General features: G+C 44.7%; 1 protein-coding gene across 1 annotated transcript in view; it reads left to right on the top strand.

Annotated features, from left to right (window-relative positions):
- The window catches only part of tox (thymocyte selection-associated high mobility group box), a 65,687-nt gene that overhangs the window by 30,215 nt on the left and 22,972 nt on the right, over window positions 1-12,500 (top strand). Inside the window, exons 2-3 of the mRNA XM_053239576.1 lie at window positions 1,727-1,792; window positions 11,296-11,403. Coding sequence (XP_053095551.1) covers window positions 1,727-1,792; window positions 11,296-11,403 — 174 coding nt within the window. The remainder of the gene's footprint in view (window positions 1-1,726; window positions 1,793-11,295; window positions 11,404-12,500) is intronic.

Below are 12,500 nucleotides of genomic sequence, written 5' to 3'. Positions count from 1 at the left end.
CGCTAGTTTACAGCTCACTAGTTTACTCTTCTCTAGTTTACCCCTCGCTAGTTTACAGCTCACTAGTTTACTCTTCTCTAGTTTACCCCTCGCTAGTTTACAGCTCGCTAGTTTACTATTCTCTAGTTTACCCCTCGCTAGTTTACAGCTCACTAGTTTACTCTTCTCTAGTTTACCCCTCGCTAGATTACCCCTCACTAGTTTACAGCTCACTAGTTTACTCTTCTCTAGTTTACCCCTCACTAGTTTACAGCTCACTAGTTTACAGCTCACTAGTTTACTCTTCTCTAGTTTACCCCTCACTAGTTTACAGCTCACTAGTTTACTCTTCTCTAGTTTACTCTTCTCTAGTTTACCCCTCACTAGTTTACAGCTCACTAGTTTACTCTTCTCTAGTTCACCCCTCGCTAGTTTCTCAGCTTTGATACCCCACACACTGCTCTCACACTGACTTTATTCACCCTTTCGCTATATATATATTTTTGCTAACGTACGAAGGTTTGCGTGGACCAGAGCGGTGGTAAAAACATAGACGTGGATCTCACCTGTACACTGTAGATTTGTGGCTAAGTGCTGCTGCTGTAGTCATGAAGTCTGTGCGGTAACTCATCCCAGGAATCTTATTCACAATCAGTTCATGCTGAACATCCTGTAGAGTACATTCAGTACAGTTAGTGCGCTCAGTAGTGTTTAGTCTTCAGTCTCCTTCACCTTTACACTGTAATGATTATAGTCACGCTCTCGCGCACGCAGACGACGAGACGACGGCTTCCATTCCGAGTCTCAGGGTTTCTTCCTCAAGTTTTACTCTGACTCGCTCGTTAGGGATCACAGCGTTGAGCGTCGAGTCTATAAAATCTCTCTCTCGCAGTTATTTCTGTCGCCATTTAAAGGTAAATAAAATGTAAATAAACTCCGTGTGCTGTAGCAGAGAGAATTCCAGCCGGAGTGTGTGAGTGTGTGAGTGTGTGAGTGTGTGAGTGTGTGAGTGTGTGTGTGAGTGAGTGTGTGAGTGAGTGTGTGAGTGTGTGTGTGAGTGTGTGTGTGAGTGTGTGTGTGAGTGTGTGTGTGAGTGTGTGTGTGAGTGTGTGTGTGAGTGAGTGTGTGAGTGTGTGTGTGATAATCGCTCAGATGAAAGGATTTCGTTCATCTTTAAATGCTCTTGCACTAATTAATTGCAGCAAATCATCTGTGTGTGATAAGAGACTAAAACTTCAAAGATGAATTGTCTAAAAGCATTTTTTTAAGTGGGGAAGAAAGTGTGTGTGAGTGTGTGTGTGTGTGTGTGTGTGTGTGTGAGGAGAGAACGACTGTCTATAGCTGCTATAACAGGAACTAGCTCGTTTCAGGTAACTATAATCGGATAAAAAGTATGATATGTCGTGCTTTAATAAAGAGACAATTGTGCTTGTTGGTAAATCGCTGTGGTGTAAGAGGAATAAAACCCTCAGGGACATGCTGCTATAGGAAAATAATCAACGTAAGGATGGTGCCTTTAACTCCAACTCATCACACTAGTCTGGTGTTGATTATTTTCCTGTAACAGCACCACACACACACAGTGTTTTTTAAATGTTTTTCTCGTCTGATGTTCATTTCCTGTTTGTGGTTTTTATTATGGTGATGTGAAGTATTAACATTTCTCTCTCTCTCTCTCTCTCTCTCTCTCTCTGTGTGTGTGTGTGTGTGTGTGTGTGTGTGTGTGTGTGTGTGTGTGTGTGTGCAGTACGACAGTGAAAGCATGTTCATGCCGGTGCCTGAGCCGAGCCAGGACTTTGTGCCAGTGAACCAGGTGGGTTAATTACCGTTCACTCCCTTTTTGTTTCTGTGGTGCTAATTAAACAAATTAGAGCTCGAAATCACACACTTCTGCGCCACGCTAACAACAACGTTAGCACTTCGGCTGAGTCCCAGAAACATGCGCTACAGAGTAAACATGGATGCTGATCATAAATGACTTTTATGCTGCGGCTTTCTGCTGCAGAGAATCGAATAATTTTACACAGGAAAGTGTGTGTCATGGAATAAACAATAAACACAACACATTGTTTTAGATTTGTTTCGCCAAAAAACTGAAAATCTGATTTAAGTATGATATTTGTCCATTCAGAACAGTGTTCCTGCATTTAAACAACAAAAACAAACACAACAACCACCACACAAACTCAACAACCGCCACACAAACTCAACAACCGCCAAAACAAACTCAACAACCGCCAAAACAAACCCAACAACCGCCAAAACAAACCCAACAACCGCCAAAACAAACTCAACAACCGCCAAAACAAACCCAACAACCGCCACACAAACCCAACAACCGCCAAAACAAACTCAACAACCGCCACACAAACCCAACAACCGCCAAAACAAATTCAACAACCGCCACAACAAACTCAACAACCGCCACACAAACTCAACAACCGCCAAAACAAATTCAACAACCGCCACAACAAACTCAACAACCGCCACAACAAACCCAACAACCGCCACACAAACCCAACAACCGCCACAACAAACTCAACAACCGCCACACAAACTCAACAACCGCCAAAACAAATTCAACAACCGCCACAACAAACTCAACAACCGCCACAACAAACTCAACAACCGCCACAACAAACCCAACAACCGCCAAACAAACTCAACAACCGCCAAAACAAACCCAACAACCGCCAAAACAAACCCAACAACCGCCAAAACAAACTCAACAACCGCCACACAAACTCAACAACCGCCAAAACAAACCCAACAACCGCCAAAACAAACTCAACAACCGCCAAAACAAACTCAACAACCGCCAAAACAAACTCAACAACCGCCAAACAAACTCAACAACCGCCAAACAAACCCAACAACCGCCAAAACAAACCCAACAACCGCCAAAACAAACCCAACAACCGCCAAAACAAACCCAACAACCGCCAAAACAAGCCCAACAACCGCCAAAACAAACTCAACAACCGCCACACAAACCCAACAACCGCCACACAAACCCAACAACCGCCAAAACAAACCCAACAACCGCCACACAAACCCAACAACCGCCAAAACAAACCCAACAACCGCCAAAACAAACTCAACAACCGCCAAAACAAACCCAACAACCGCCAAACAAACCCAACAACCGCCAAAACAAACTCAACAACCGCCAAAACAAACTCAACAACCGCCAAAACAAACTCAACAACCGCCACACAAACCCAACAACCGCCAAAACAAACCCAACAACCGCCAAAACAAACCCAACAACCGCCAAAACAAACCCAACAACCGCCACACAAACCCAACAACCGCCAAAACAAACTCAACAACCGCCAAAACAAACTCAACAACCGCCAAAACAAACTCAACAACCGCCACACAAACCCAACAACCGCCACACAAACCCAACAACCGCCAAAACAAACCCAACAACCGCCAAAACAAACCCAACAACCGCCAAAACAAACTCAACAACCGCCAAACAAACTCAACAACCGCCAAACAAACTCAACAACCGCCAAACAAACCCAACAACCGCCAAAACAAACCCAACAACCGCCAAAACAAACTCAACAACCGCCACACAAACCCAACAACCGCCAAAACAAACCCAACAACCGCCAAAACAAACTCAACAACCGCCAAAACAAACCCAACAACCGCCAAAACAAACCCAACAACCGCCAAAACAAACTCAACAACCGCCACACAAACCCAACAACCGCCACACAAACCCAACAACCGCCACACAAACCCAACAACCGCCACACAAACCCAACAACCGCCAAAACAAACCCAACAACCGCCAAAACAAACTCAACAACCGCCAAACAAACTCAACAACCGCCAAACAAACCCAACAACCGCCAAAACAAACTCAACAACCGCCAAAACAAACCCAACAACCGCCAAAACAAACTCAACAACCGCCAAAACAAACTCAACAACCGCCAAAACAAACTCAACAACCGCCACACAAACCCAACAACCGCCACACAAACCCAACAACCGCCAAAACAAACCCAACAACCGCCAAAACAAACCCAACAACCGCCAAAACAAACTCAACAACCGCCAAACAAACTCAACAACCGCCAAACAAACCCAACAACCGCCAAAACAAACTCAACAACCGCCACACAAACCCAACAACCGCCAAAACAAACTCAACAACCGCCACAACAAACCCAACAACCGCCACAACAAACCCAACAACCGCCACACAAACCCAACAACCGCCAAAACAAACCCAACAACTGCCACACAAACTCAACAACCGCCAAAACAAACCCAACAACCGCCACACAAACCCAACAACCGCCACACAAACCCAACAACCGCCACACAAACCCAACAACCGCCACACAAACCCAACAACCGCCAAAACAAACCCAACAACCGCCACAACAAACCCAACAACCGCCAAAACAAACCCAACAACCGCCAAAACAAACCCAACAACCGCCAAAACAAACCCAACAACCGCCACACAAACTCAACAACCGCCAAAACAAACCCAACAACCGCCACACAAACCCAACAACCGCCAAAACAAACCCAACAACCGCCACACAAACCCAACAACCGCCACACAAACTCAACAACCGCCACACAAACCCAACAACCGCCAAAACAAACTCAACAACCGCCAAAACAAACCCAACAACCGCCAAAACAAACTCAACAACCGCCAAAACAAACCCAACAACCGCCAAAACAAACTCAACAACCGCCACACAAACCCAACAACCGCCACACAAACCCAACAACCGCCAAAACAAACCCAACAACCGCCAAAACAAGCCCAACAACCGCCAAAACAAACTCAACAACCGCCACACAAACCCAACAACCGCCACACAAACTCAACAACCGCCAAAACAAACCCAACAACCGCCACACAAACCCAACAACAGCCAAAACAAACCCAACAACCGCCAAAACAAACTCAACAACCGCCAAACAAACTCAACAACCGCCAAACAAACCCAACAACCGCCAAAACAAACCCAACAACCGCCAAAACAAACTCAACAACCGCCAAAACAAACTCAACAACCGCCAAAACAAACTCAACAACCGCCAAAACAAACTCAACAACCGCCACACAAACCCAACAACCGCCACACAAACCCAACAACCGCCACACAAACCCAACAACCGCCAAAACAAACCCAACAACCGCCAAAACAAACTCAACAACCGCCAAAACAAACCCAACAACCGCCAAAACAAACTCAACAACCGCCAAAACAAACTCAACAACCGCCACACAAACCCAACAACCGCCAAAACAAACCCAACAACCGCCAAAACAAACCCAACAACCGCCAAAACAAACCCAACAACCGCCAAAACAAACTCAACAACCGCCAAACAAACTCAACAACCGCCAAACAAACCCAACAACCGCCAAAACAAACCCAACAACCGCCAAAACAAACCCAACAACCGCCAAAACAAACTCAACAACCGCCACACAAACCCAACAACCGCCAAAACAAACCCAACAACCGCCAAAACAAACCCAACAACCGCCAAAACAAACTCAACAACCGCCACACAAACCCAACAACCGCCAAAACAAACTCAACAACCGCCAAAACAAACCCAACAACCGCCAAAACAAACCCAACAACCGCCAAAACAAACCCAACAACCGCCACACAAACTCAACAACCGCCAAAACAAACCCAACAACCGCCACACAAACCCAACAACCGCCACACAAACTCAACAACCGCCAAAACAAACTCAACAACCGCCAAAACAAACTCAACAACCGCCAAACAAACTCAACAACCGCCAAACAAACCCAACAACCGCCAAAACAAACCCAACAACCGCCAAAACAAACCCAACAACCGCCAAAACAAACCCAACAACCGCCAAAACAAACCCAACAACCGCCAAAACAAACCCAACAACCGCCAAAACAAGCCCAACAACCGCCAAAACAAACTCAACAACCGCCACACAAACCCAACAACCGCCACACAAACCCAACAACCGCCAAAACAAACCCAACAACCGCCACACAAACCCAACAACCGCCAAAACAAACCCAACAACCGCCAAAACAAACTCAACAACCGCCAAAACAAACCCAACAACCGCCAAACAAACCCAACAACCGCCAAAACAAACTCAACAACCGCCACACAAACCCAACAACCGCCACACAAACCCAACAACCGCCACACAAACCCAACAACCGCCAAAACAAACCCAACAACCGCCAAAACAAACTCAACAACCGCCAAAACAAACTCAACAACCGCCACACAAACCCAACAACCGCCAAAACAAACCCAACAACCGCCAAAACAAACCCAACAACCGCCAAAACAAACCCAACAACCGCCACACAAACCCAACAACCGCCAAAACAAACCCAACAACCGCCAAAACAAACTCAACAACCGCCAAAACAAACTCAACAACCGCCAAAACAAACTCAACAACCGCCACACAAACCCAACAACCGCCACACAAACCCAACAACCGCCAAAACAAACCCAACAACCGCCAAAACAAACCCAACAACCGCCAAAACAAACTCAACAACCGCCAAACAAACTCAACAACCGCCAAACAAACTCAACAACCGCCAAACAAACCCAACAACCGCCAAAACAAACCCAACAACCGCCAAAACAAACTCAACAACCGCCACACAAACCCAACAACCGCCAAAACAAACCCAACAACCGCCAAAACAAACTCAACAACCGCCAAAACAAACCCAACAACCGCCAAAACAAACCCAACAACCGCCAAAACAAACTCAACAACCGCCACACAAACCCAACAACCGCCACACAAACCCAACAACCGCCACACAAACCCAACAACCGCCAAAACAAACCCAACAACCGCCAAAACAAACCCAACAACCGCCAAAACAAACTCAACAACCGCCAAACAAACTCAACAACCGCCAAACAAACCCAACAACCGCCAAAACAAACTCAACAACCGCCAAAACAAACCCAACAACCGCCAAAACAAACTCAACAACCGCCAAAACAAACTCAACAACCGCCAAAACAAACTCAACAACCGCCACACAAACCCAACAACCGCCACACAAACCCAACAACCGCCAAAACAAACCCAACAACCGCCAAAACAAACCCAACAACCGCCAAAACAAACTCAACAACCGCCAAACAAACCCAGCAACCGCCAAACAAACCCAACAACCGCCAAAACAAACTCAACAACCGCCACACAAACCCAACAACCGCCAAAACAAACTCAACAACCGCCACAACAAACCCAACAACCGCCACACAAACCCAACAACCGCCACACAAACCCAACAACCGCCAAAACAAACCCAACAACCGCCACAACAAACCCAACAACCGCCAAAACAAACCCAACAACCGCCACACAAACCCAACAACCGCCAAAACAAACCCAACAACCGCCACACAAACCCAACAACCGCCACACAAACTCAACAACCGCCACACAAACCCAACAACCGCCAAAACAAACTCAACAACCGCCAAAACAAACCCAACAACCGCCAAAACAAACTCAACAACCGCCAAAACAAACCCAACAACCGCCAAAACAAACTCAACAACCGCCACACAAACCCAACAACCGCCACACAAACCCAACAACCGCCAAAACAAACCCAACAACCGCCAAAACAAGCCCAACAACCGCCAAAACAAACTCAACAACCGCCACACAAACCCAACAACCGCCACACAAACTCAACAACCGCCAAAACAAACCCAACAACCGCCACACAAACCCAACAACAGCCAAAACAAACCCAACAACCGCCAAAACAAACTCAACAACCGCCAAACAAACTCAACAACCGCCAAACAAACCCAACAACCGCCAAAACAAACCCAACAACCGCCAAAACAAACTCAACAACCGCCAAAACAAACTCAACAACCGCCAAAACAAACTCAACAACCGCCACACAAACCCAACAACCGCCACACAAACCCAACAACCGCCACACAAACCCAACAACCGCCAAAACAAACCCAACAACCGCCAAAACAAACTCAACAACCGCCAAAACAAACCCAACAACCGCCAAAACAAACTCAACAACCGCCAAAACAAACTCAACAACCGCCACACAAACCCAACAACCGCCAAAACAAACCCAACAACCGCCAAAACAAACCCAACAACCGCCAAAACAAACTCAACAACCGCCAAACAAACTCAACAACCGCCAAACAAACCCAACAACCGCCAAAACAAACCCAACAACCGCCAAAACAAACCCAACAACCGCCAAAACAAACCCAACAACCGCCACACAAACCCAACAACCGCCAAAACAAACCCAACAACCGCCAAAACAAACCCAACAACCGCCAAAACAAACTCAACAACCGCCACACAAACCCAACAACCGCCAAAACAAACTCAACAACCGCCAAAACAAACCCAACAACCGCCAAAACAAACCCAACAACCGCCAAAACAAACCCAACAACCGCCACACAAACTCAACAACCGCCAAAACAAACCCAACAACCGCCACACAAACCCAACAACCGCCACACAAACCCAACAACCGCCAAAACAAACTCAACAACCGCCACAACAAACCCAACAACCGCCACACAAACCCAACAACCGCCACACAAACCCAACAACCGCCACACAAACCCAACAACCGCCAAAACAAACCCAACAACCGCCAAAACAAACCCAACAACCGCCAAAACAAACTCAACAACCGCCACACAAACCCAACAACCGCCAAAACAAACCCAACAACCGCCAAACAAACCCAACAACCGCCAAAACAAACTCAACAACCGCCAAAACAAACCCAACAACCGCCACACAAACCCAACAACCGCCACACAAACTCAACAACCGCCAAAACAAACCCAACAACCGCCACACAAACCCAACAACCGCCAACACAAACCCAACAACCGCCAACACAAACCCAACAACCGCCACAACAAACCCAACAACCGCCACAACAAACTCAACAACCGCCAAAACAAACCCAACAACCGCCACACAAACCCAACAACCGCCAAAACAAACTCAACAATCGCCAAAACAAACCCAACAACCGCCAAAACAAACTCAACAACCGCCAAAACAAACCCAACAACCGCCAAAACAAACTCAACAACCGCCAAAACAAACCCAACAACCGCCAAAACAAACCCAACAACCGCCAAAACAAACCCAACAACCGCCAAAACAAACTCAACAACCGCCAAAACAAACTCAACAGCCGCCAAAACAAACCCAACAACCGCCACACAAACCCAACAACCGCCAAAACAAACCCAACAACCGCCACACAAACCCAACAACCGCCAAAACAAACCCAACAACCGCCAAAACAAACTCAACAACCGCCAAAACAAACCCAACAACCGCCAAACAAACTCAACAACCGCCACACAAACCCAACAACCGCCAAAACAAACCCAACAACTGCCACACAAACTCAACAACCGCCACACAAACCCAACAACCGCCACACAAACCCAACAACCGCCAAAACAAACCCAACAACCGCCAAAACAAACACATCAACCGCCAAAACAAACTCAACAACCGCCAAAACAAACCCAACAACCGCCAAAACAAACACATCAACCGCCAAAACAAACTCAACAACCGCCAAAACAAACCCAACAACCGCCAAAACAAACCCAACAACCGCCAAAACAAACCCAACAACCGCCAAAACAAATAGTTGGAATTATTTCTATAAATTGAGGCCTCAGTCTTCACCTGTTTAAAACATTCTTTATTTTATTCTTTATTTTTTAAATTATTTGCATTAAAAGTTGCCAGATGTTGTTTATTTGTAACTCATTAAAAAAAAAAACCCATAAAAATATTGGAATTATTTTCCTGCTTTGCTGTTTGTCTCAAAACAAATTCCAGAGAACAGTCTGATATCAAAATCTATTATATAATATTATTTAAAAATTAAATAAATAAATACAGAAACTGTTGGAATTATTGTCATAAAAAAGGATCCCTGTTATAACATTCTTAAAAAAAGGGTTTATTTTAAAATGTTTTATTGTTTATAAATTTCATTCATCATCATAAATTTCTGTGTCTGGAAAATTTTACTGTTCGTCTTCGTCCTCTCACTTTCTTTAACGTGACTCATATTTAACGGCTTTTTTTTTTTTTTTTTTTCCTCCCCGAATGTGTGAACGTGTAAATCTCACCTTTCACTCGCTTAACGAAGAAGAAAAAATAGTGCATTTAAACTCAATCACAGTTAAAGTTGTTCTTTAAATTCAACACTTTGTGTCTTGTGAAAGTTTTTTTTTTATTTCATTTGCATATTTTTGCATATTTGCATATTATAAAGACGTCAAAGGCCACAGAAGTCTGAGGCTCTGAATTTTATAATATTAAAAAATAAAGAAAAAATTCTGAATCTTTATATATAAAAAAAATTCTTAATCAAACTAAACGTTTCACAGAAAATAGTTTAGAAATTATTTTATTTTAAATTTATCCCTGCCCTTTTTCCCCAGATGATGTTTATCTATAACTTTCATTGAAGAAAAAAAAAAAATCCAAAAACTTTGCAATTTTTTTTTATAAATATTAACCCCAACTTTTCTCATAGTCTCTGTTTATCTAATTTTTTTTTTTTAAAAATTCAGAAATTGTTGCTGTTATTTCTGTTGAAAAATAGCCCCGCCCACTTTCCCCCAATCTTTGTCTATCTATATTTTTTTAAATTCAAAAATTTAAATTTTTTTCCCCATAATTTATTTTACATAAAAACAAACCTTGCCTTCCATACCCAGTGTTTGTCTTTAATTTTTTTTTGTATTAATTGGATTTATTTTAAAAATTTAATTTAAAATTTAAAATTAGCCCCGCCCTCTTTCTACAAGGATTGTTTATCTACAACATTCTTTAAAAATATATATATATATAAATCTCAAAACATTGTTGGCATTATTACATAAAAATGAACCACATCTGCTCAAGTCTTTGCTTTTGTATAACTTTTAATTAAAAAAAATTTGAGTCTGTGTTGATCTTACAAAAAAAATCCAAAAATTTGTTAGCAGTTTTTTTATATGAATTTTAGCCCCGCCTCTTTTTCTTTACCCAGCCATTAAATTCTTTTCAATGATTTTTTTCATCATACAACAAAATCTACATTTTATGGGTTGTGTTCAGTAGCTGCTAATAGAGACGGAAAGAGGTCAATTAACTTAAAGAAACATGACAGCGGAGGACGTGTGTGTGTGTGTGTGTGTGTGTGTGTGTGTGTTGACCTTTGACCTTTATTGTGTCCCGCTCTAGTTCCCAAGCCCCAAACAGACAGCAGCTCAGTGGAAGAGAGAAACTCCTCCTCATCCAGACGCTCATCGCCTGCCACACTGGGTAAATCATACGGATAACAGTGTGTGTGTGTGAGAGTGTGTGTGTGTGTGAGTGTGTGTGAGTGTGTGTGTGTGTGTGTGTGTGTGTGAGAGTGTGTGAGTGTGTGAGTGTGTGAGTGTGTGAGTGTGTGTGTGTGTGAGAGTGAGTGTGTGTGAGTGTGTGTGAGTGTGTGTGTGTGAGAGTGTGTGTGTGTGTGTGTGAGAGTGTGTGTGAGTGTGTGTGTGAGAGTGTGTGAGTGTGTGTGTGTGTGTGTGTGAGAGTGTGTGAGTGTGTGTGTGAGAGTGAGTGTGTGAGTGTGAGTGAGTGTGAGTGAGTGTGTGTGTGAGTGAGTGTGTGAGTGTGTGTGTGTGTGTGTGTGTATGTGAGAGTGTGTGTGAGAGTGAGTGTGTGTGTGAGAGTGAGTGTGTGTGTGTGAGTGAGTGTGTGTGTGGTGAGAGTGTGAGAGTGTGTGTGTGTGTGTGTGAGAGTGTGTGTGTGTGTGTGTGTGTGTGTGTGTGTGAGAGTGTGTGAGTGTGTGTGTGTGAGAGTGAGTGTGTGAGTGTGAGTGAGTGTGTGTGTGAGTGTGTGTGTGTGTGAGTGTGTGTGAGAGTGTGTGTGGGTGGTGTGTGTGTGTGTGTGTGAGTGTATGTGTGTGTGTGGTGTGTGTGTGAGAGTGTGTGTGTGTGTGTGAGTGTGTGTGTGTGTGAGTGTGAGGTGTGTGTGTGAGTGTGTGTGTGTGTGTGTGTGTGAGAGTGAGTGTGTGTGAGTGTGAGTGTGGTGTGAGTGTGGGGAGTGTGTGTGAGTGTGGGTGGAGTGTGAGTGAGGTGTGTGGTGAGTGTGTGTGGTGTGTGTGTGTGAGTGTGGTGTGTGTGTGTGTGTGTGTGTGTGGAGTGTGTGTGAGTGTGTGGTGTGTGTGTGTGTGTGGAGTGTGTGTGTGGTGAGTGTGTGTGTGTGAGTGTGTGTGTGTGTGTGAGTGTGTGTGTGTGTGTGTGTGAGTGTGTGTGTGTGTGGTGTGTGTGAGTGTGTGAGTGTGTGTGAGTGTGTGTGAGTGTGTGAGTGTGTGTGTGTGTGTGTGTGTGTGTGTGAGTGTGTGTGAGTGTGTGTTGTGTGTGTCAGTGTGTGAGTGGTGTGTGTGTGTGAGTGTG

Source organism: Pangasianodon hypophthalmus, chromosome 14, assembly GCF_027358585.1.
Source record: "Pangasianodon hypophthalmus isolate fPanHyp1 chromosome 14, fPanHyp1.pri, whole genome shotgun sequence".
Lineage (NCBI taxonomy): Eukaryota > Metazoa > Chordata > Actinopteri > Siluriformes > Pangasiidae > Pangasianodon > Pangasianodon hypophthalmus.
The sequence above is the reverse complement of the archived record's forward strand: the minus strand, read 5'-3'. Positions and strand labels throughout refer to the sequence as shown.